Source organism: Aythya marila (assembly GCF_965140915.1).
Source record: "Aythya marila genome assembly, chromosome: 5".
Classification (NCBI taxonomy): Eukaryota; Metazoa; Chordata; class Aves; order Anseriformes; family Anatidae; genus Aythya; species Aythya marila.
Window position 1 is genome coordinate 53064965 of NC_139046.1, and position 25688 is coordinate 53090652.

The 25688-nt window shown below is 44.4% G+C and overlaps 1 protein-coding gene across 8 annotated transcripts; it reads right to left on the bottom strand.

The window, feature by feature from the left end:
• Positions 1–110: 110 nt before the first annotated feature.
• Positions 111–21353, bottom strand: SLC39A13 (solute carrier family 39 member 13). 8 transcript variants are annotated; one of them, XM_082762111.1, is made up of 11 exons: positions 20711–21353; positions 16247–16305; positions 14548–14847; positions 14032–14145; positions 12205–12326; positions 10795–10947; positions 5403–5492; positions 4993–5043; positions 4649–4781; positions 4435–4534; positions 111–2932 (listed from the first exon to the last, which is right to left on the bottom strand). In XM_082762111.1, the coding sequence occupies exons 3-11, from the start codon at positions 14813–14815 to the stop codon at positions 2857–2859; spliced, it is 1107 nt and encodes a 368-aa protein (XP_082618237.1). In that variant the 5' UTR covers positions 14816–14847; positions 16247–16305; positions 20711–21353; the 3' UTR covers positions 111–2856. The 8 variants fall into 8 exon arrangements, with proteins under 8 accessions (XP_082618237.1, XP_082618239.1, XP_082618236.1 ...); XM_082762113.1 differs by having other exon boundaries at positions 20731–20745; XM_082762110.1 differs by lacking the exon at positions 20711–21353 and adding an exon at positions 20146–20405.
• Between the last annotated feature and the right edge of the window lie 4335 nt (positions 21354–25688).

The following is a 25688-nucleotide window of genomic DNA, read 5'->3' on the forward strand; positions in this document are numbered from 1 at the left end:
TAACCAACCCAGAGACATTGTTCTGTAATTCACTGAAATTTGAATTGAATGTGTAGTCTTAGTTCAATGCAAAGTAGCAATTTCAACAACAACAATAAAAAACGCAAACCCACAATGAAAAACCATTTATTTCATCTCTATTGTCTCCATGCAGAGCAGACCAATACAGATGAAGTGGGAAAATGCATAAGAGTAGCTGAAAAAATAGAGCTTAGAAAATACTAGTCTCTCTGCATTTCCAAAAGTGACAAATGTGGTGGAGTGATGCTCCATTTCCTCCCAATGCTCTGCATTCTCAGCCCCAGGGCTGACGTTGCATGTAGTGGAAAGCCAGCCCCTCCTGTAAGCCCCGTGGATACCTTCTACAGGGTATCTTCCCAAGAACCACAGACTCTCTCGGCCTGTGGTATCAGCCAAGAAAAACAACTGAGAAATTCTTTCTTCAGTGTCATCCACTTCACATTCCTGAATGCTGAGCACAAAATCCTGACTGTAGTTTAGTCTTGGCAAGAGTCAGTGCTGATGCAATAACACCAACTCATGGGCACTCACCTGGCAATGATTCAACTTAAATACCAGCCTCATTTTGAGAAAGACATCTTGGGAAATGGCAGGCACCTCTTTCTCTACAAATTCATCCTCCAAAGCCCTACTACAGGGTCCAGCAAGCTCTAGTCCCCAGGGAGGGGGGAGAACAGCAAAGCCAGAGCTAGGGAGGTTAATATATTCCCCCAGTCCCTGCGGGCTAATCAAATTAATCTTCCAGCAAAGCGGATGCTACATTCAGACTTTCTGACAACTGAATGACAGAGGGAGAAGCTGACAAAGGAAAGCAACTTTGTTTTCCAAAACACTCCCCCTCCCCTAAAGAAAAAAAAAAAAAAAAGGCACTAAGCCTCCCTCACTGTGAAACTACTTACTGTGTGAGCCTGGGGTAAGGAAAGACGAAAAAAATTTAGACAGCAGTTCCTGGGCAGAGAAAGCTGCAAGCATGAGCTCTCCAGCTCTCCCTGAAAAGTAGGACAGGAGCTGTCATAAGAAAAGAACTGTCTACAGTTCAAGAATCTCTTAGGAAAGTAAATGCCTCTGCTGCGGGCAGCATACCTGCATCATTGCTCCGACCCAAATTACCCCCTCTAGGGACAAGCCCTCTTGATAAGGCTTTGTGCAGGCTGGAGAGCTGTGCTCATTTAGAAAAGCTGTTTAAAAACAAAACTGAATTGGTGCAATTCACATTGTGGCACCTGTTTTGTATCCAATGATTCTGCTAGTTCAATTAGACCAGCTTTTAAACAGATTTAAGCAAAGCGAGGATAAGCTTTGCAGAATGGATGATCTAGCAATTGCCCATGTCTCTGTGGCACTAAAACATCCCTGTGGAATGAGGGCCTGGTCAGCCCTGTCTGCTTTGCCTGTCTGGGCAAAGTGCTAGAAATGTCATTCATTTTTATTGGCCTAAAATTGCCAAAAATGTTACCCCAAATATCATACAATAGAAAACTCTTTAAGCATGCTTAACACCACCGTTTCCTCTCCTTACTCAGCACACAACTTTTCCAGACCCATATATTTTTTTTAATCTTTTAACCAACAGTTTTACCTTTCCCATTTCACCCTCCCTCCAGTATTCCCTGCTGCTTTGCCCCTTCCCTTAAGGAATTCCAGTATTATTGCTTATCCATTCATCCCCAACAGACTACCTCCACCATGAGGTAAGGTGGCCAGAAATAAGCTACCATCCCTAGCTTTGGTTATAGCACGCCCTTAAACATGCTACGTTGATCAGAGGAAAAGCTAACGGGGTTATATGCTGCTGACCAGGCTGTACTGAATGGTGTCCAACCACTGCCCAAACTGACCTGAGCCATGACAGTCCAGGACTGCTGTAAGGTGCCAGGCAGGGCTGACATGCTAATCCTTCCTTCTCAAGAGGGCTTGGAAACTTGCGGGCAGATGGTGGGTGAATTAGGTCTCAAGAGCAGACTTGGCCATGTTCAGCTGGCAGTTATGAGGAGAGGAAGGTCAGAAATAGCAGCTACGTGGCTTTCCTTTCACGTGTAGATGAGCTGATAAGTCTGACAATAGAAGAATCATTTACTGACCATTTTTCAGAAAAAAAAAATAAAAAGGTTAGGCTGTGCTGGCTGTTGGAGTGGTAAGAGCTGAGGCAAGTGATCTCCAAGCTGAGCCATTTAATTGTAGTGACCTATCCAAAAGTGCCCCGAGTTCTTGGCTCAATTTCAACATAAGTAAATACTAAACAGACCAAAGAAGCAAACTGCCAAGGCTAATACTACCTTTAGGAACAAGTGATGTCAATGAAAAGCCAGAGATAAGTTGGAAAGGAGCCTTTCCCCTCTATCTACAATGCAGGTTTTCATAGCACCGTAACTCCTCATGGATAGGGAGTTCTGGCTAAAGCTGTTGCTTTACTGTTGCTTTGCCATCCCTGTTCTGTCTCCAGCCCTCAGAGTGGTAGAAAAGTTCTTCATCGGCTACAGGGATCGCCTCTGTTGTGTTCACACGAGAGCCTGGGAGGTACAGTTCCATCAGAATGAACCAAATAAAACGTTGTCCATTCTCGGTGGAGCAGTTGTTCAGTTCATTTCTGCTCGCTGTATCTTTTGCTCCATAAAAAAATAGAAGCCCTGATGTGTGGGATTTTAGCAGAACAGGGAAAGGAGAGCCAGGGAACGAAGTCCTGCACACCCAGACCTCTTTCTCACCTGCTTCTCACACTAGCAGCCAGATCTGCACGCACACACATAGGAAATAACATTAGTGTTCCTTATTGCTTTGTAACAGCTCAGAGTCACTGCGGTGGCTCTGGGAGGCATCATGAAGTCAGCGCAGAGGTCAGTCAGTTGTGAATGAGAGTAGCACCATGACTGTAATGCCTGTACACAGGAGCAGAACTTGCTGCAGGGAGTTCCTGGGAAAGAAACAGCAAAATTAGGAGGGGTGTAGACCAATGCCAATAGGCAGCGATGTACAAGCTTGTGACTGTTTTTTTCTTTGCCCTTCCAAATCTATCACGAGGAAAACAGCAATTGTATGACACCATTACACAGCTGAGAAGACTCGTTCCCAGCACCCCAAACAAAGATGCTGTCTATAAACTGACATGTGTTTGTTCCACTCAGCTGCAAGGCTCAACTTAAGATTTCAAAACCAATCTACGCTGATTCAGCTGTGCAATTACCCAACTGCATATTCCTGCCCTTTTACTCACAAGAGAACCAACACTTCAGTAGCATGTTCAAAGATGGATTAGGAACCTCATTCAACTAATTAATAGCCACAATTAAAAAAAAGCTGATTAATTTTGATTAATTTTTACTACTCTTAATCAAGCGTAAATCTAAGACAGTGCTACAAGTGACTACATACCTGCTACCTCTGTATACTCTGCGAACAGCTGGGCCAGCACAAGAGATTATCAAGCCAAAAGCAAGCTCCCAGCTGGTCATTACCATTTTCCTACCAAATGTTCCTGCCTCCTCAGATGTAACTGTGAAGCTGGTTTTTGTTTTTTTTTTTTTTTTGATCACTTCCTGATTCGTTTCAGTGAAAATGAACTAGGTGAGTGGAAGTCTCTCATTTAAACTACAGAAGTTAACCTGTCAATACAATTGAAATATGTGGGAACATTCAGGGGCAGCTCTGCCAGCAGATCTTAGAGGACCTTTACTGTGACACAGCTCAATCCGGACCTGCCAGAACCTCAGTCAGGCTCCATGAAACTAGAATAATACAAACGGGGGAAGGCTATATATATGTACACCAGAATATAGCTATCTGTGTAGAGAAGGGATGATTGACTGAGGTAGGATACAGTGAAACTAAAAAATGCAGAGTGATGGAAAGAAACTTATTTTCTACTCACACAGCAACACAGTGACATCTAAACAAAATTATTAAGCAAGAGGCAAAAAATAAATAATATAAAGCATCATTTCATGCAGTGCAGTCAAACTATGGGAGATTGCAGGAAGCCCAGAGTAATGGATAGGATCAACAAGAGATGAGAAAAGCATGTGAAAGATATGTTCGTGTGTGGTTATCAGACACTAAGCCTGTATGGGGCCCTGGTTCAGACAGTCCCTAAGCCACTATCCCTAAGCCACTAGGTGTAAGAGCTGCAAAGACAGACTGTGGAAAGGGTCACCTTACTGGACATGTTTCTGAGCAACCTGCTCTAGCTGCTTGGGCTTCACACTGCACTAGCACAATCTTTGAGACTGACCCAGTTGAAGGTTTTCACGTTTTATAGGGTCTCTATGGTCCCATAAACTCAATAGCTAGCACAGCAGCCTTGTTAATGGGATTTGGAAAGCTGGCATTCATGTGCCCCCAGAACAGGCGTGGGGAACTGTCACAGCCCGGCTCCCAGGCAGTAAGAAGGGCAGCAGCACAACAGGAGGGAGCACTTACCACGGGTTCTTTTCCTCCAGGAGATCAGGCACAACATTTACCAAGGCAATATACAGAAATCCTCCAGAAGTGAAAGGGAGGATCCAGGCTACTGTTTCCCCTGCAGAAGCACAGAAAGCTTTCATTACTCCTGACACAAATCCATGGGAGAGAAGATACATACATGGGGATCATGGGCTCCTCACATTCCTACTGAAGTCCCAGGGAGCCTCACCTGCTCCTTTTGGTGACTGAGCGCATATTGCAAAGCAGGCTCCTAGAATCCCCCCGAGAGCTGTGGATAGCTGCATCTTGGCTGCGCTCCAGCGGTCAAACCCAGCCCGAAGTAGGATTGCAAAGTCCCCAACCTACGAAAATCAAGAGCCAACAGTTAACGAACATTCTCAGTCAGAGGTCACCCTTAACAGAACAAGTGCTTCAGGACTGTTTTTAACTTTCCACATTTCCAGTCTCCCAGAGAGCTTTCAAAGGGACAAGAAAACATAACTGGACTCAGCTCTTCTCATTCACACAATAAAGCACTCTTGAAACCCCCCACAAGATACAAAGCCCTCTCACCTCGTGTGGGATTTCGTGCAGGAGAATGGCCATTGTGGTTAAAAACCCAACCTACAGCAGAGGAAAGAAGGTGGTTAAGAAACAGTCCCCTAGATCTGAGAACGACACTTGCAGGATTACATCACGGCCCCTTTCTCCATGTTAAGGTTCTTACTAAAAGTACAGATGAGCTAACCCTTCCCAAAATGCCAGGAGCTGGGGCAAACTGAGGTGTCAGGTTTGAAGAAGCTTGTAATTCTGTCCTGACCCTCCGATTCCTTTTTAATATAGACTCCATTTTATCAGAAACTTCCAGAAAGAGGAGCAAACTCCTCTTATTTTTGGTATTGTTTGTTTTTTTTTTGCATGTTGCATCACACTTGGGAACAGACATCTCCACTTCAGTATACAGCTGGTGACAGAAACCTTACCTTTCTGCTAACCAGGAAGCTGGCTGCTACTGCCAGGCCATGTGTGAAGTTATCAATGGTGTTGGCCAGCAAATTGAGGTATCCACTAATCTGCAACAAGAGAAAAAGAGCCCCTGATAAAGAAAGAGACATACGATAAGAGGTGGTGCCAGACATGGCTCTTGCATGGGTCATACAGAACCATGATCAGATGGCAAAGGTCAGGACAATCTTAGAGTATGTCAGGGCTCAAGTACAAATTAAATACTCCATTCAGTTCTAGAGTAAATTCAGCTTTAGTGTAGGCAAGTACTGTCAGAGATTAGGAAAGACATCTCACTGGAAGAAAGACAGACAGAGAGAGAGCAAATAACAAAGAAGCTTCAGATACAGAGAGAGAAAAAGGAAAAAGAATAAACCAGAATATCTGATTCAAAATTGAGTTGATACTGGGCAACACTAATTTACACAGGTGACTAGCTTCGAATATGACCTGACCTTGTTTTCTAGCCATGTATTTTAATATCTGTTAAATATCTCTTCTTCAAAAGCTGACAAGAACAATGCAACAGAACAAATGCTGCTGAAACAGCTTTTTATAACCATAAAAATCTTGAAACATTGCACTAAAAAAACTTCTGCATGTGGGTTTGCTTTCCCTTAACAAAGAATAAAGAGAAGATAGTGATGACAGTCACCAAAAAAACACCTACTAGAAGGCTGGATAGCACGTATATGCATTTGTATGCTGACAGATTTCTGAACATTAAAAGTGTATGCCAGTTACCTTCTTCAGAATGCCAGCTCCAGGTCAGACTTCCCTATCAGTGCTATATTCCTGTCCAGAAAAATTGTGTACTTGACCGACCCAAAATGGTTTGAGGGTACCACACCATATCATTTGCTCAGAGGTTGTTTTTTTTATTTCACATCATATTTAACAAAAAAACTACCAGGTGTAGGTCCTGGGCCACTGCAGTTCAATGCAGTGTAAATTATCATCAATCCAGGAGTTAGCTACTATATCAGGCTGTCTCTGGACTGCAAGAACTGGGGGCACACGTTACCTGCAGATACAGGGCAGCACCCAGTGAGCACTAAGGAGAGACCACGTAGAAAACGCTAAGCATTAACTTCTTACTTTACCATCAGGTAAGCCAAAATTTAGCTAATAGGTTTCACGTGTGCTAATAGGTTTCACGGGCCCTTTTCAGTCTTCTCTTCCCTTTTTCTATCAAACTTCCTTTGGGGAATCTTTTCTTCCTGCCACCTGTACACCGCAGCTCAGATTGAGCTTTCTGTTAGGTATCTCTCTCAAAAGCATTTACTTTCTGCAGGTTACTTTCCACTGCACAATCTCCAAACATCTTCACAGGCTTTAAACTTTTCACAGTGCATACATAGTTAAATATGAAAATAAGGAATTAAGCAAAGATCGTCTAAGTATCATGTTTAAGTAACAATCTAAGCAACATCTCCGCAATGGATGCAGAAATTCCCTGCATGTTTTTGCAAGAAGAACACAAAGCAATGCGTGCATACAGACCCACAAACACAGCAGTTTTACTTCTCATTTTTTATTTTCAGTCAGATGTGACTGTCTAAAATTTCTTCTTTTCATGTTGGGATTTAATGTGATTGCATTTTCCCCACAGGCTAGTAATAATTATTCAATAAGTTTTATATTAAAATGATTTCCCATACCACTGTATAGAGAAAAAAATAGACTTCATGATTAAAACATTATGACTTTTTCTTGTCAGTGGCTTGGGCAAAAGCTGTCACTGAAAGAAGCAAAGCCTTGGAGTGTTCAGAAATAAATTGGGTTGATTTGACAGTTATGAGCCTCTGACATTTACATTCTGTGAATACCTAATAGGATGTTCTCCTTGCTCATAAAGAGCACAGCAAGATGAAGTGTTTATGTTCATGCTTCAGAATTAATGTCACTGTGCAATAAAACATACTTCTACAAATCAACGAGGACCCCTGTGCCATGGGGGAAAAAAGAAAAAGAATGAGTAAGGAAAAGGTACTCTACAAAGTTTTTACTTGATGAAGGAATAAAGGCTGCAATGCAGGGCAGAACCAATCTGTGTTTGGGTGCAAAGGATGCCTCCCACTTGCAGCGTTTAAGCTAGGACAAGTTGTTACAGCAGCAGCCAAAGAGTGTAAGTTCTAATAGACATGGAGCAAGGATGACTGATTGCAGCTTACTAATCACTGAAGCCTTGAAGAGTGACATCTTTTTGTTTAAGTAGTATCTTTCCATTTTGGGAAAAAAGATATAAGAAAAAACTGTTACTGAGCGCATAGGAGAACCAAAGAAGCCTTTGCTATAGATTTTTCTTTTCTTTTTAGGCTCCTACCTTGCACACTTCAGCAACATTTTCTCTGCATGTTCCTTTCCCTCCCCAGTGCAGTCCATGACAGCCACTTCTCCACCAGACAAGGCCAGTGAGACCTACCTGCTGATCTTCCAACCAGGCAGAGCTGCCAAGCAGCATGCAACATCTAAGTTCTGCCAGAGTTTTTCAACAGGACATTAGTCTGCATTCCTCCTCTACTGCCACGCTGATTTTTATGGCTCTTGCAGAAATCTGATTACCCTTCAGATTTCTACCCTCTCTGAAACTCTAGTAAAATTAATTATGGGTTCAAAAGTTACGGAAAAATGAAGGGCAGAACAGATGGACAGGCAGATGGAATGACTGCTTATGTTGTTTCCTAAGGAAACAAGGTAGAAATATCTTGATAATTTTGGTAATCTCCCCCCTACCAGAAAGGCTATTAAAATCTTCAGATTAAATGCCCAGAAGGTGGAAAGTTAAAATTATATACATTAACTCCTGAGTTTCTATTTCATGTGTATTCATAACAGTCTGCAAGATTAAATAGACATGTTAGGATTTTAAAGCTAGAAGAGGTCTCCATGATCAGCTAAGACCTATATAACACAACTGAAACAGAAACTTCAAGTTTCTGCATAAAGCCCATTGTTTCTTAAGCTGTACTGTATTTTGTAGAAAGAAGCTTAAATCACACCTTAAAGCCCACAAGTGACAAAGAGTCTATGTCTCTAGGTAAGTTATCCCACTGGCAAATTACCCTCCATCACAGTTGTCTTCTATTTCTAATCTGTTTTTATTTAGTACAGCTTTAGCTTTTCACATATAGTCACGCCTCTTGCATGGGTATTCAAACACCTTAAAGTCAACCCTGATTCGTCACATCTATAGAGCTAAAAGCTGAAGAAAAACACTTAAGAAAAAACATGTACTGTAAACCTGAAGTAATTATTTCAGCTCTTTTCTGATCACTTTGCAATTCATTGATACTATTTTGGATATCATGAATAATACTACAGAAAAAGCCAAATAAAGAGTCAGGTCTACTGCTATATGGAAAGGAACGCTTGCTTTTCGTCTTATATACTATTTCCTACTCACTTGGTCACCCTCCTGACTATAGCATCATAATGGAAGACTGTACTCAACCAATTTCCTACTATGATTCTCACATCTTTTTCCAAGGCATTGACTTCCTGGAATCTCTCCCTATTTTATAAGTGTGATCTGTATTCTTTCTTAATCTATTACTTGATATTTGCTTCTATCAAAACATGTTAAAAATTCATCTCTTTTGATCAAATTACTCAGTTTAGCAAATGTCACCAACCTCATGCAGTCACAACATGACATTTAAGAAACAGAGTAGTATCTGCAAATGTAAAGATGTACTTTTCTTTAAACAATCAATTACAAAAATCACAAACCAGTAATGAACAGATTTGAGAGGGGCTGCATTAATCCAGTCCCTGCTTATAATATAGAATAACAGATTTTTTTATATTAATAAGGTTGATTTCATGCAGTACCAGTTTTATTAGAATTTGGGAGAAAGCTGTCATTACCAAATTGTCAAACTACCAAATTAACCAGATTTGTCATTACCAAACAATCTTATGACTGAATAGAAGCAGGGAAAAATGTCTAGTTGACAGAATTTATCTCCCATAATACCATATCAATTAGCAATAACTACATGATTATTTTTTACATTAGAACAAGGCACTGAGCAATTGTGTCCCCCATCAGTGTTTCATTTCTCCTTGAAATCAGGGGAGGACTAACCATTCTCAAAGTCCGCAGTTCCTTGTATAAACCTTTCTAAAATAAACGCACAATGTTTCCTAACCCAGTAATACTGACTTCTTCAGAGCTATCAGCTCCAGAACCACCAATGAAGCACCTTGCACTTTGTCATAGTGTTCAGATTACACAAACGTTACAGGTATCAAAACTACCCAGTGATCTCAACATGTATTTCACATTGTGTAGTAACAGCTACAAGGTTACAGCAAAATAACTTTAAAATAGAAAGAGTGAAGAGCCTCTGACTGACCACATGTCCAGGTTTGGGCTAGTTTATGTAACCACACTTTCTGTTCATAGTCAATCTCCTACAAATCTTTCATATTTTTAAGTGCTTTCAAACTCAAATTATAGGTCCTCCTTGGTCAAAGTGATCTTTTATTCTCTTGCATGTTATGGTCACCCAGGCAGGGTTTCCCACAGTGCAAAGATAGTAACAAAAGCAAAAGCAAAGCCAATCTAGAGGTTAGCACTGGAGGGTGGCTACAGTCCTCCTTTTCTGTCCTCCACCTCCAGTCCTGTGAGCTCGCTGACTGATCTCCCTTATCCCAGCACTACTTTACATGGAAAGCTGATTTAAGATGATAAATTATGAAAGAAACCTAAAGGAAAAATAATCATCATCATCAAAAAATCTTTGCCTGCTTAGCTCCCTGAACAGGCTCACTGTAGGGGTCAGATGAGGTCCAGTGCAAATGAAGTGATGAGAAATGCAGGTTTGGAGGCAGAAGTGGAAAGGAGGCACTTTTGGGCAGCAGATGGCTGCTATTCAAAAAAGAAAACCCTGAATTTAAGTTTTACAGCTTCAACTGTCAAAATACATCCAAAAGGTGCCTTAAAAGGAAGCATGCTGTTCACAATTAATACAATGTAGGCACTGGAGAAACAATTAAGTCATTACTCAAAAAGTTAACCAAATAAAGATATGTTGAGTATAAGATAATAGAGTAAGTTGAAAAGTACTGTACTTTGGTCTCAGGATTCAGTCAAAACACCCATCCCCAGGCTTATGCCTTCACAATAGTGATTTTGCCTCTTTTGCATAAGCTGCAGTGCAGATTTTCTCCCAATGAGTATCCTATTTCCTTCCTGCTGTGACTTTGACAGAGCAAAATTTAAGTGTAACTCCCTCAAACACTGAGTCCCCCACTCAGGCACACTTCTCTCTACAGACAACTCAGCCTCCTGACTGAAAGATCTTTGCCCGGAAAACATAGGATGCAAATCATCTAGAAAAGGGCTGTTTGTGGGTCTCTTACCTTGATTCTGTTGTCTGTTGGACACGACGGTGGAGTGGAGCCATTACACTGAGTTGAACCTGTTTCCTCTCTTTGGGATCTGCCTGATACCTTTGACAGGGGGTAGCCACTTCCATTGGGAATCTTTCCAGCTGGTGCTTTGGAATCACAGCCCTAAATTAGCAGAAAACAACTTGTCACTGCCTTTTTGTCCTCAACAAAGAGCACAAATCTAGGTTAGAAATCCAACCTTCAGCCTTAATAGTTTCATTCTTACAACCCAAATCAGTAGCTTTGGTACCCAAATCTAACCATGACAGTGACCAGAAACAAGACAGACTTCAGAGAGTGTCACACCTTGTCACATCTGCGTAAGAGCAATGAATTCTCCGAGCATCAGGAGAGGGAAAATAGAAAGATATACAGGGAATCAGAATCAGGCCCCTTTGACATGAGCAAGGTTCCACTGGGAAGATGAGGGCCTCAATCTGTCAGTCCTGCTGGCAGCTACTGCCCAGAGAAATTCAGTTCCATCTGGGACAGAGTCTTGTTCTCCCCAGTGCATCAGGATAACTGAATCCCAAGGAGTTATTCTATAGCTGGGATTGTCAGCTTCCAAATAAACTGCTCATCTCAGACTTCAGTCTCTATGTATGAGCTGAAGTTCCTTTCAATTTAATCTCGAGTCAAAACAATGGCTAATTGCTTACCCAGTTCCTGACCTGCTCTTTTCTCTCTCAAAAGGCATGGCACAGAAAGTACTGAACAGCCTATAGGAGAGGTGCTGCTAGGAACCAGGCAGATGGCTTAGGACCAGCCACTGTCTGTCTTGGTGTTACCTCCCGGTTCCTGTTTTGTCAGTGTTGCTTCTTTGCTGCTGGGTGACTCTTGTCTGAATCACTGCACAGCATGACCTGGCCAACTATAAACCCTGCCTACCACGTTAGCAGCTCCATGGAACAAGCACCTGGTTCAGATCACCCCCAAGAGAAGTGGACAGCAAGGAACATCTTCCAAAGAATGCTGGTCTTTGCCCTGACTGAGGACGCACAAGGAGAGTGAGTCCAAATTACTCAGTAGAGCACGTGTCAGCAAACTGTCATCCCCCAGAGGTTATCTGAGGCAGTCTCAAATGCAGAGCACTCCAGCTCCCAGTCCATATAGAAGGGGAGCTCTTTTTTCGCACAAACCACATCAAGAACAAAACCAGCCCAGAGGTGAGAAATCTCAAGCTAAAACCACACAAAGCCTGTAGAACCACGTGTCAAAGTGGCAAAACGCTCCCAAAGGCCTTTGATAAGCTACTCACAGCTCTAGGATCCTTTGCTGAGCCTGCCAGATAGGGCAGATGAGGTGTTTAATACAGTGCTTACATGCCTGACTCACCATCTGAACACTACAGCACTCCCTCCCCTCTGGCTACTCACTTACCACACCAGGACACTCATTCTCTTCTTTCTCTAGGAAAATCTTCTCTAGCGTCAGGAAGGTCAGGAAGCCAATAATCACCCAGAGACCCAGAAGCTTCTGCTGCTGAAAGCTCTGCCCTTCTCCTAAGGGACAACAGAAAAAACCTTCGTGTCACTTCCAAGAACAGTGTCTTCCCATATGGGAACCCCACCTGCCCCAGATAGTTTAATCACCAGTCCCAAGACAAAAACCCAAAACAATAGAAACACCTCCTGCAAGGAGTAGAGAGCAACGGTATCTCACAGAAAATTAAGTTAACCTGCTCATTGTTGATCTAAGTAAAAGGTGTCCTCATCTTGAGACACTTAGTGTGAGAGCCCCCACCCCTTTTACTTCAACAGCGCAATCCAGAACATTTCTTGACAACACTGGGAACTTCCCAGTGCCCTAGAGGCATGTGAACATTACATCAATAAAAATCCTGCAGCTCTACCTACTGAGCAGCAAGACCCAACATGAAACCTAACATCAGTGGAGCTACAAACTCACCTTCCCATTTCTGCCACACCTGGGCAAGTTATTAAGCCCAAAGCTATAAACTTTCTTTTCAATTACAGCCAAGCTTGTGAGATAATCATCCTTTCAACCCGGCTGCAGAAATGGAGGTTGCAGTGGAAGAACAGAATGATTCTGCACTGGGGCATATACAGGTAATGAAAAATTTTATGCTTCGGGACAACATAAGAAGCAAACAAGCTAGAGCAGGAAGAGAGAGTCATTAGGGAACCACTGCAGGAAGAGAGGAAAAAGGACAGCAGGTAGGAGGTTCTGCTAACAGTACCAAAGCCACAAAAAGGAAGAGAACCACAGGATCAGTAGATCTGTGGAGCATTTAAAATCCCAGGAGATGGCCATAAGGAAGTCTGGGAAACCTACAGCATCCTTTTCACCACTCTTTCATTTTTAGTGATGAAAGAATTTCTTAGCTTCTCAACAGGTGGGATGCAGCAGCACTTGCCTTCTCACATCAGTTTGCCAAAGCAGAAAGATACAACTGCTGCGGGTTTCTACAAGTCTGGCCATCCAAGGGGTGAAGGATACACACCAATACCACAAGCTGCATCCCAACAGTGTTTAGTTTGCTGACAACACAGGTTTCTGTCACCTGTATTTGTTTCCCTCCCCAGCTCCCCAGACACCATCTTAGTCAATATCTCTACTGACAATCATTTTTTCCATGACTTCTCCTTGAACAAAGATTGAGAGGAGTACACATTTGGGCTCCAGCTGACGAAGTGGAGGGATCCCAGTTAGTTCCAAGAAAAAGGCTCTAGGAGAAGCACTGTGATACAGATCTACAGGCAAGATGATGCACATGATAGGGCAAAAAAACTCCACCTAAGATAGGAGACGTGTTCATGTATCATGTACCCGACCACACACACATTCATAACTTTCCATCAGGTTAAAGAAGTATTCCCTTTCCTTAGGGAAAGGGCAAAGGAAAATCAAAGATTTACAAGAGTCCAAAGCAAGGCAGGAAAAGTTGATAGACAAAAAACCTGTTAGAAGTTACTAAAAAAAAGTAATCATGCTCATCTCAGGAAGTTTCTGATCTTAAAAACTTTGGAGTACAAATAGAAATTATTACACGTTTTTATTCTTCATATACTTTTCCCTAAGCATTTGCTTTTACACATTGTTCAAAGCAGAGTAACAGCCTAGACCAGTTTTTGGGCCAGGGCTGACAGAGTCTGGCTGGTTTTGTATTTTTGGGATGGAACAGACTCAAAAAATGTAGCAGTAGGCACAGCACGAGCTGCTTCTATGCATATAAGGCTTTCATACCTGTTGTTGCACTGCACGTGTAGGCCCAGGCTTCGGGAAGCAGGTGCAGAAACACATTCCCCAGTAGCCCACCAATTGCAAAGCTCAACAACTGCTTCAAACGACGTGATCCAGCTAAAAAAAGAAACAAAAACCTGATTATAACTCAGCTTGAAGCCAAAACATCTCCAGCTGAGTTTCTGCACAAACAGACCTAAATTAGAAGCATCTGCAAACCAAGCTTTCAAAGGAGAGAGCATGGAAGAAATAGCTGGAGTGCAAAAAGAAGCCCTTGTACTGCAAGGCTGGGACAGCTGTGTGTGGGAGGGTCCTGGACCAAGCAGCTCCCCAGGGTGCACAACAAATGCTATTCTGTATGAGTTCCTTCCAGGACTTGCATGTGTTAGAGGATTCCCCATCAAATTGACAGGTAGGCCCTAAAGCACTGCAAATGGAATGCCTGCTCTAGAGGAGATCCTGTTCATCACAGTCACAACCAAGGACCTTCAGAAAGGCTACTGCAGGTAGCAGGCTTACCTTCTGACCGCAGAGCAGCTCCTGTCTCAAAGGGGATCACGAGCAAGGGGAAGACCCCACTCAGCCCCACCATGAACGAGCCGATGAGGGAACAGATCCAGGCATCCAGCCGCTCACTGCTGAACAGGTTTCCCCAGGACTCTGCTTCCTTCTCGCACAGAGGGCCAGAGCTGGCAGCAGCATGACTCCTCGCGAGCTGCTGAGCTTCACAGGCCACGATCAGAAACAAGGAGAACGTCCCATCAAGCAGAAGCTTTTGTTTTGTCATCGCTAAGTGGTCTCAGCCAGGCTGGCCGATCTCTGAAAAGAATAGAGAACAGCTCTGAGTGCATGCTAGAGGCTCTTGCCCACCACCCAGGAGAAAAGGCCTTGGTCACGCCATTCCATCCCTCAGCATCTTATTGCAGGTGGATATCCCGCTACCCCCCCTAAGGAAGCATCCGAAATTTTCCCCGATTTCAACACAGTACTAAAGGACACTGCTTATCATCAGGTATGTAAGACTGTGCATGAGACACCTTGCGAACAAGTCTTCCTTCCAGAATCTTCCCTCCAGTGGGCTGGACAAGGACTCCCCAGGCCCAAGACCCGCAGGTAGCTTGTCCTTGCCCTTCAGTTTCCCAAGGCTCCAGAAAAAAATCTTGGCCAGAGACATTACCAGGATCAGTCTTCTCTCTGCCTTTTTGGTGAGCTGCTCTAAGAGCCCTCTCTGGCCCTTTTTACCATGAAATTGGCATGTCAAAATTACAAAACCCAGGGGACATGTGGTTGTGGGAATACTGGGTAGAAAAGGCAACTGAAGAGATGGAATAGCATCTAACAAATCAGGATGCAAAACAGGTAACTAAATGGGAAAGGGAACATAACAGAGGTCCATACAGTCATGACTGGTGTAAACAGTATAAACAGGGATAGATTATTCACCATGTCTACAACCCCACGTACTAACAGCCATCACGTGAAGCCAGTGAGGGTCGGCTTCAAAATGAAAACAAACATGACACCAGCTGGTAACTTGCGTGGCAGCATTTCTCCAAAACCAATGCAAAATTTTACATGGATTCAACAACAGACAGACCAGACACTAGGAAAATAAATCTATTGATTGCTCACGGTTAGACAGCTCGTGTTAGACGCAGGAAATTCCCTTATCTGAAAGGAGCTGCAGATCGAAAGAGTAGTTGGAAAATATCATATATACTTGCGCTATTTTTACTCCTTCCTACAAGTCTGCTGGGTTAGATGGACTCTTAGTCAAAGGCAGCACAGCTGTTACTAAGAACTCTTCAGTCATAAGAGAACTGGAGAGAAAAAGGGCATGTTAGACGTGGAAAATAAAGATAATTACACACTCGTTGGCAAATAGGAAAGGAAAGCAAATGACACAAAGGCTGAAGTACAAATGCCTCCTTCAGTTTCCAGAAGGAGGAGCGAAACGTGGCAAGCAAAATTAATTTGGAAACAGGAGAACAAAGTGGGTTAGAAAAGAATGCCATAACGATTGCAAGGCAGCTGCAGATTGAGAGGAATAATGGCATTCACCTGAAAGCATTTAAGAAACCAGTCACAGTAATCTGAAGCATCTTTGAAATTTACAGAAATATGGGAAGGCCACAGAAGGCTCAAGAAGCATCATGCCTCATCTACCTTCACAAAAAGAAACAAATAAAAGGAGGGTGCGGCTGAAGAAGTTACTGACCGGTAACTTCAATCCTCTGAAAGGTTCTTGATGAATTTAAGTGATCAGTTTGCATTTACCTATAAGATAAGAAAGCGATAAAGACAGCAAAGTATTAAATCACAGCCAAACAGAAAGGGGCCTGAAATTGTCAAGAAAAAAAATCAGGGTGTTGGAACCAATCTAAGGGCTCACTGCAGCGGAAGAGGACAATGTTGACCCTTGTCTCCCCATCCTCTCAGGCAGCCTCCCCTTCCCATGCTCACACCCGACTCCATGAGCGAGTGGGTTCAGAACAAATCAGCAGAGACTTTTTAATCCCCAGAAGCTCTTCCAGTTTCGGTCCCTGAACTAGACCACTGCTGGAGGAAGGCCCAGCTGCAGCAAGCAACCAAGGGGAACAGTAAAGAACAGAACCTGTGAAGGAGGACACCAAGCTCCAAGCACAGTAACCACAGACATTAGAAGTAGGAAGGATGCAAGAAGGAACTGCTGAAGATGCTAGCTTGGCTGGCTGCAAAAGAACCACTGAAACCTTTTGTGGAAAGATAACATCTATTGGAATGTAAGCTACTGACCCATACAAAACCCACCAGTTGTTTCTGGACAAGACAAAAATCCTTTAATATAACAAGTTTAAGCCAGCTCCGTTTTTTGTGGCATCTGATTGCAGTGTTATGATCTGGCTGTGAGAACCCTAGACCTACCTATCACATGCTGTCAAACCAACCTCAGCAAAGATGAGCACAAAAGAGCAGACTAATGAAAAAAAAAATCAAATGGATATGACAAAATACTAACTCCAATGTGCCAGGAGGGGGGGAAAAAAAAGGCATACATGATTACATTGATTCAGAAAATAAATCTGAGCCAGCAACACAAGCATGCCACTAAGCAGGCAAATGATATCCCGGGACATACCAACAGCTACACTGTTTGTGTGACACAGAGGCAGTGAATCCATTCTACTCCCCACAAATAAAACTTCAGCCAAAAGACTGTACCCACCTCACACACTGTACTTTATAAAACAGATGTAAAAATAAGAGACGTTCCAGTAGACAGAAACAAAAATATGAGTTTAGAAAGTACAACCTGGAAGAAAAGACTGAAGGACCTGGGTGTGTTTAGTCTAGAAAAGATAAGATTGAAGGGAACAGAACAGTCTGCATACAGCAGAAGTCACAAGGGGGAAAGTGCTCAACTCTTCCACATTGTGGTATCAGCTCAAGTAGTAAGTACAGTTCAACTTGGATATGAAGAAACTAGTTTACATAGTGCCAAAATGCTGATAGACTGGAACAGGTTACCTATGATGCAGAAACAGAAAAATAAAAAATAAAAAGAGAGTAAGCTCCTTATCCAGATGCTCTTTCATTGCAATGACTAGATCCCGTCTTGAAGTCCCTCCCCACCCTATGCCCCAGACTCCTGCTCTACTGGCAGGACCCTACTGCAAGTGGCAGCTCTTATCGGTTATTATCAGCACAGAGAATACAGAAGGCTGAGTGGCAGAAGTAAGAGACACTTTCACCTCATAGCACTCCAAGTATCCATTCATCTCCACCACTGAATTGAACAGGCACAGGGCTGATGCGTGGATTAGACCTTGAAAACGACTGAGAACAGCTTATTTGTGAGGGGCAAAGCCATTCCAGCCCCCAAAAATCAGGATTGATACAACCACCATATGTGTATGAAGACACAATGAATACACATAGCAAAACAACTGCTCTCCTGCAGCTTGGCAATGACGGAAAGTGGCATGAACTGGCCCCTTCTGTGCCACGATTGCCACAAAGTTAACAGCTTTTGGGAATCGATCTGGAAAAGAAATCACCACAATTGATGCAACAGGTCCAATTCTTCCATCTAGTTCTCCCCACTCATAGCTGTGTCTTCCCCAAAGGACACCTGGAAGGGTCTCTGAGACCGAGTGACCAAAATCCTAGATAGAGGCAGTAGCACATAGGGAAAAGAACATGTCCAGGGCTCTGAAAACAGGCTGCATATCTGTCTTCATTTCCTTTTCCCAGCAACAAAAGAGACCAGGGTCCTCCAAAAGAGATGGTGGTGAACAATAAAGAGTCACAAGGGGTAGAAAACCAATTCTCCTAATTCAGCTGTGTGTCAGTCAACCTTCTGAGGTTGACAGATCTTTTTTTTCTTGTTAATCACACCAGGGAAAAACAGTACATTTCTTCACCCCACGCTGACTGACCATCACTACCTCATAGCTCAAGAACATCCCCCAGTCTCAGGCAATGAATTCCTGATGTAAGTAAAACAGCTACGAGGAACTCGGTGCATTATCCAGGACATACACGCACTGATTTTTGTGCTCAGCTAATTATTTAGAACACGCTTCCTGCATATGCTTCTTCACAATATATCATAACTACTTCATATGATAACCACTTGCTCCAAAAAATGCAGGTTTAATTCCATAACCCCTTTGTTTTTCTATCACATTGCTACATGCTCTTCATGAAATGTTAAGTTTACTTCAAGTCTCTGAAATAACACTGGCTACTCCCGAGACATATTTTAAGAGGAAGGAAGGGAGCAATCAGAACATAGTCCTAGGATAAAAAAAGCTCAAGAGAGAAAATAATACCCTGCACCACTACAGTTTCAGAGGATGGAAGATGTCTTTACCTACCCCTAATTTTAGACATCAGCATCTGTTTTAGGTACCCCATAAAGAAATTTCTAAGGAAAGCAATTGTAAGTTCTCAGAGAGATCCACTGCCACTACGAGACATAAGCATAACCACATTTATAAGAGATGTGGTGTTTCCTCAAGAAAAGTATATGTATTTAAGAAAATGCCTAAGAGAAGAATCAGCATTGCATCATTTACTCATCAGTTTTGACACAGATGTCCTTTGCTATCACACCTCCCGACCACACCAGGAGCAGAACCTGTTCACCAGTACTACCAGCAGGTCCCGGAGCAGAGCACTGAAGTCAGGTCTGCTCTGGCTGGGATTCTGAACTGAAGTAACAGCGAGGTCTTCCCAGCTCAGGAAAAACAAACATGAAAAGTTGCCATTTACACACTCCTTAGTGAAAAGAAGGGGGAGACTGAACATCAAGTGAGAAGAGGACGTGCCCTCCTCCTGGGAGGCTCCCACAGCCTCCCCTGCCTCACTGAGCTGGTCTGAGGCTCAGTGAGAAAACAGTCAAAACTTACAATGCCAAGGTAAAAACCTACTGGAAAACAGAAAATAAAACATGTACACGATAAAGATTCCTGCAGCGACCCACCTCCTCCCTTCCTGGACACTGCCTTTTCAGACCACACAGCTTCAGCTCTGTCTCAGCACAATTGCTCGCTGCCACACAATGACATTTCAGATGTTGTTGCGAGAATGGGGAAAAAAAAGATCTTTATAACAGCCGTTATAAACAACTGTTTTCCCTGGAAGCCAGTTGGCTTTAGGAGTTGCAAAAGCGTATTGCATGGAAAAAAAAAAAAAAAAAAAAAGTTATTTTTCCAGGGAGGAAGCATTATTCCCAGCCAAAAAAATCCTCCACTAAGCCGCCTCCCTCCATTAGCCCCGTGGAGGGCTCTGAACTCCTCCTGGATGCCTGACCCCGGGGGAGGCACGGCGGGCCTGCAGGCTCTCTGGGCACGCTGTGCCCCCCGGCACGACCCCCCCTGTTCCCCATTCCCCTCGCGGCGAAACGCTGCAGGCAGGACTCGTTTCTGCACAGCGTGCAGCTAGAGGCACACAGCGCAGCGGGCACGGCTCTGCCCTCACCTCACCTCACCCGGGAGCTCCCCGTCCCACTCGGGGGGCCCGCAGTTACTTCACCAACTTTCCTCAGCCCGGCCCCTCGGCGGCGAGGCTCCGCGAAATGGCGGCGCCAGCTCCAGCTCCCAGCCGGTCCCCTCAGCGCCCCGCCGCCCTCACCGTGCCGCCGCCGCCGCCTCGCCCCGTGCCTCCGCTGCCATCCAGCCGCAGCCCGGCGCCGGCCCGCCCCGCCCGGCCGCCCCCAGTCCCCGCCTCCCCCGGGCCGGCCACGTCGGTCCCGGCCTCCTCGGCACCCGCCGCGGACCCAGCGCCGCGATCGCTTCCGGCCGCCGCCAGCGAGGGGCCGGCGCCGGGCCCGCTTCCTGCGGGGGCCCGGGGGGCTGCCAGTGCCCTGCTGGCGCTGCTAAACGCGGAGCAGCCCCCTCTAACACTCGAGTTTTTTAAAAAAGATGAAGTCACTTTCGCGAGTACCTGCCGCTGCACGGGGTTCTGTAGCAGGTGGATGCGCTACAGCCTTCCTGGTGGGGATTTGGGTGACAGCAGGGCTCTGGCAACGTAGCCCTGACTGCTAATGGTGAAAATACCCACGGTTCTTACCGAGGTTTGCAGAAACTTCGTGTGCTCAAAAAACTAGGTCAGCAGAGAACAAAGATTTACTTTTATACAAGCCGAACTACCTCAGAGCTATAGTTTCCAGTACACTTTCCAAAATACACTAACGTACCTTTCGGTTCCACCTCTTACCATTTCCCCTGCGACTCAGGACGCCGTGCTCACTCCAGTTTCCAGCACAAACCCTGTTCCCCTAGGAGACGCTGCTGATGCTGACGTTCCTCCTGTCTGCAGTCTCCCCCCGGTCTCATTACATCACTCCAATGTCACGCTGCGGAGCAGAGTTTGGAATTCAGTCGGCCATCAGTGGCCTGCGCTGGCCGGGCTGCTCTCTCTGCAGCCGTGTAACAGGAATACGACCCGACAGGGACACGTTGCGAAGGCAGTTTCCGAAAAGTTTGGTCTTTCTCAGTCAGAAGCAGAAAGTTTATGCTGGGAGCTGAATTCTCAAAGCAAGTTTTCAAAAGGAAAGGATTTGGTTCCGAAGTTGTAAGCTTTGTGGTTGCTGTGTTCCACAGCCGCCTCCCTGTTGCCTGAATAACTGTCATCAGTCCCAGTGGCGCAGTTCCCTGTGCTGACGGATCGTGTCTGTGATTATCACAGTTACAACAGGCAGGCACTTCCTCGGGTAAACCACACCACGCTGAGCACCTGGGACTGTCGGAATCACGAGCGGTATCCCGGGCTCAGTGAAGTAAATGGGTTTGCTTTTGACTTCAGTGGTGCAGGACTTCAAGGCACTGAGTTTCGATTTGTGCCCCACCGCAAGCCAAACAGGGAGAGTTTTGGAGGAAATGTGGACTCAGTAGCTTATGCCATCAAGTGGCAGCTGTACCACACTGCATTCAATGGAGCTTTTTCCCGGTGGGTGGCTGAATTCTTAGCTGTAGTGAAATTTTCAGCAACAGTCTGGAGATCAGTATGGCTCAGAGTCCAGCAGGCTGCGTCCAAAAGTAAAGGTGTAAAAACGTAAAGATGGATTCTGTTAAAACAGCGACGAGGCAACTGGAGCAGGGCGCAGGGACCTTCTCTCGCCTCCCTTGAGCCATGGCACCCACCTCTTCAGCCTGATTCCTCCAAAAGTGACTTTTAGGTTTCTCTGTTCTTTACTAAATGATGTTTTCAGCTGAGGAGAAAAAAAAAAATCAGGTCACTTGTAATTGCAGACTAACAAAATCAGCCACCATACATCCAGTTCTCCTCCTTTTTTACTTGTAACTGATGTTTTTGCCTCTCTAACATCTTTATGTGGGTGTTTCCAGCATTTACGCTTGCTTAGGAGCTTTGTGGTCCCTTGTGACTTTCTTGCTGGAGTGGGGCACTGTATTGGTGGAAATAAAGCAATTTTCCTGGAAAAAAAAAATAATAAAAAAAAAATAATAAAGCCACTATAGCTCATGAAGACAAAGCTTGGGTCCCCAAAGGCTGGCATGTTGTGTAACCACAAAAGTGAAGAGATATCAGCAGAGCTTGATCCCTATATTGGGAAATATTTTTACTTACTGAAAAAAAAAATCAGTTACTGATACATATTAGTGAATTAATGACCAATGCTGTGAAAAATTTGATTCTCAAAGTCAACTAAAATGCAACTGCTTGACGTGTTATTGCACAACCAGAAAGAAATACTAGAATTAGTGTATTGGGTCAAGACCAAGTTTAATTCAATCAAAAAGATACTTTTTTGGTTGGATCACCAATCTAAAAATAAATAAATAAATAAATCAGTTTGGAGCACTCAGGATGAAAAAATGGTGGAATAAATATAAAATAAAAAATAGAAAATCAGTTATTCGCACACGTCTGGTTGGTTCTTGAGATTTCTGGAGTTCGGCAGCTCGAAATTGCTCGGGAGCCGCTCGATACCATGTTGGGAAAAGCAGAAATATTGTTACAGCTGTAATTCTGCAGGGACACCGCATGGAGGTGCCGCCTGCCTTCAAAACGAGCAGGTTGGGCCCGCACCAACTTCCCGTTTCCCTTTCAGGGTTTGAGTTAAAGCGTCTTTCAGTGGGGAAAGAAGGAATTTCAGCAGCATCAGGGCAGAGAAGAAGATACAAAGCTGTAGACTGTGTCAGATCTCTTACAGAGCTACTGGGCATAAGCAATTAAACCCGAGGGTGATAATACAAGTGCCCTTCAGAATTGCCATTGCAATTCACTGCTCAGAGCAGGCTGGTACCTGGGCTTTGTGCACCGTCCGGGCTTGGGAACAAGGCTGGTGTGCCTGTACCACCTCCCCTCTGATGACAAAGAGGAGATGTTGTCAGCCTCACCTCCAGCAGCCCCAGCCCATGGAAGGTGCTCAGCCTCCTCCAGCGCTCTGGGGCTGCGGGAGAATTTCCTATAGCCAGGCCCAGCCTCAGTGGGAGTAAGGCCCCGTGGGTCTCATGGAGATGTCGCAAACATCTGCTCTTGGTCAAGGAGAGGACTCTCAGGAGGTGTTGGGGAGACAGTTGTCTCCTCTAGAAAGACATTTTAGCCCCTGAACTTCCACCATAAGACTTGCTGATGAAGGGACTGGAGTACCTTACTAAACTGACACTTCCTCACACCTGATAGTGCTCTCTGCACTCTGTCCCCAGGACATTTAAAAACATTTTTTTCCTGTTGTTCAGTCAGAAGTTCCCTTTTGAAAACAGGATGGAACCTGAATGGTGTCCTGGTAGTGCAAAGGGAAGGTACCAGAGCCTCAGCAAAATCTCTGGGGAGAGCACATAAAATATCCGACGGGAGCATATGTATAAGACTGGAGGTTAGGTGCTGAGAGATGGGGCATGGGCAAGCAGAGAGACGGAGAGACTGGGAATCTGGATAGGGCAGGAGGATTTTTTAAAGGTCTTCACATTAAGAGTGGTCAGGCACTGGAAGAGGTGGCCAGGGTTGCTGTGGTCTCTCTCGAGGATTTTCAAAGTTCAGCTGGACATGACCTTGAGCAACCTGATGTAAACGTGAAGCTAGCCCTGCTTTGTGTGGGACACTGGACCTACAGAGATCCTTTCCCAACCTCATGTTTTCAACAGTCCTCTGATTCAGAAAAAAAAAAAAAAAAAAAAAAAACGGAATCAAGGGGTAACAAGTGCGAGAGCCCTTTGAGTGTGTGGAAGGACCTGTGAGGCCCTGAGGTCCCAGCAGCAGGCATTTTTGCCTGCTATTTGGTGGGAGCCGAATGCAATAATGCTACTGCCTGGAAGTCCTGCTCTGACTCATCCCAGGACACATTTCTGCAAGGCACAGCAGAAAAGGAGAAGTGACTGCTGAGCCCTGAATGGGGGGGAGGGGACCTGGCCCCATGGAAGCTCAGAACAGGGAATTTTAGTCTTACTCATCATATTATTTTTATGTTTGGTTTTTCAGACGTAAACCTCAGTGTTTCTGCCAGCATATTAACTCTGTGTGCACCACAAGTTTGTCCACTAGCCCGAGTGACTCCTGTAAGCCTGCTTCCACATACAGATGCACAACTTCCAGCTGGGAGCTCCATCTGACCCACTGCAGTTTACTATTGCTAGTAAGGAACAGAGGGAGTGACAGGTGAGGGCGACTTAACCTGGGCAGACTTCAGTGTTGTGTTGGAGAAAAAAAGGAAAAAGATGGGCCTGGTCTGGGTAAGATACAGTCAGAGCCAGATGAGTGAAATGTGGCAGATGTAGCAAAGACGATTTATGGAAGTTCACTGAGATCCATCCTGAAACAGTACTCTACGTAGTATTAACAAATGTAGGCGAGAAAAGGAAGGGATACCTTGTATACAGCAAATAGTGCTGGAATAGCAGAAGCTGGACTTCTAGCAGAAGAGCAGTATGGGTTGTGCCTTACTGAGGTTTCAGACTTAAATAATAAGGCTGCAATATCGCCCTGCCAAGCAGGGTATCAGCATGTGTGTGTTACACGGTCTTTATCTTATATCTAGAAGTAGTTAATGCTGGGTTCTGACCAAGAGGAGGGGGTTCTTACCTTCTTCAATGTTCAGTAATGAAAATCGCTGCACCCTGATTTCTGCAATGTAACACACATTCTTCATGAATACAGGGTACAGCCCCAACCATGGCTCCTGCCCTTCAGTTGACAGAGGGGAGGCTGTAGCCCTGTGTAGGTGTTTCAGTATCAGTGTTTCAGATATACAAATGCGACATAACCAAGATTCACACTTTCATTCTCTGCGCAGAGTGAGATGGACATCCCTCCCTAGTGTGGTCCATATTTTGAATTCCAGTGCCAAGATTCGCACTCTCAGCTATTGCAAGTAGTGAGACCTATGCTGTCACTCACTGAGTGCTGCCAGCTCCAGAGTGGACAGTGTCATACCCCCTTTAAATGGTGTAGCAATTGTTTGTCAGGGTTGTAAGATTTGTGCTTACATTCTATGATGTGGCATGCAGAACAGGTTAAATATCAGGGGTCTATAATGAAAAGATGCATGGAGTGCAAAAGGAAGCCCAAAGCAGAAATGGTGTGATTCCGGATAATACCCACCTCAAGCCAGCAGAGCCAGAATTAAATTATCCAACTTTTTAAAAGCAGGAGGATCCATCACTTGTATTCACCACTCAAATTCTAAGTCCAAGTATTCTTGTCCACTCCAGTTTTCTTCCTATGAGGAGCCCACAACTATACAATTGTTTATAGTCAGTGGTTTACAGTTTTCTTGCAGACTCTTGGTGAATTTACACAGTCTCCCTTTGGGTAAAATACAAAACTTCACAGTCGGCTGCTGCAAACAGTTCTCTAAGAAGATCAAGGAGAGCATCTCTTGCCGTGTTTGAATTTGACATGCTGCATTATGGAATACATTCTCAAAGGCGGAAGAAAACTTTAAGATCAGGGTTTTTCCATTTCTGTTTGTCTATAGTGACAGAGGCTGTATAAAGCTGGCAGTAAACTAGGTGCCACTGATAGCAAAGTTCATCTGGGGTACCTGAAAGTAGGTGGGGGAAGCCCTTTTTTTTTTTCTTCTCCAGCTGGCAAAGAAGCCCAGAACTGGTGCAATAGTGGGAGTGCCACAGGCAAGACTGAAATAGTAGCAGGCATTATTATGGAGGAGGATTCAGAACAAGAACAGCAAAGAGAATGGCTGCTGAAGCTCAGCT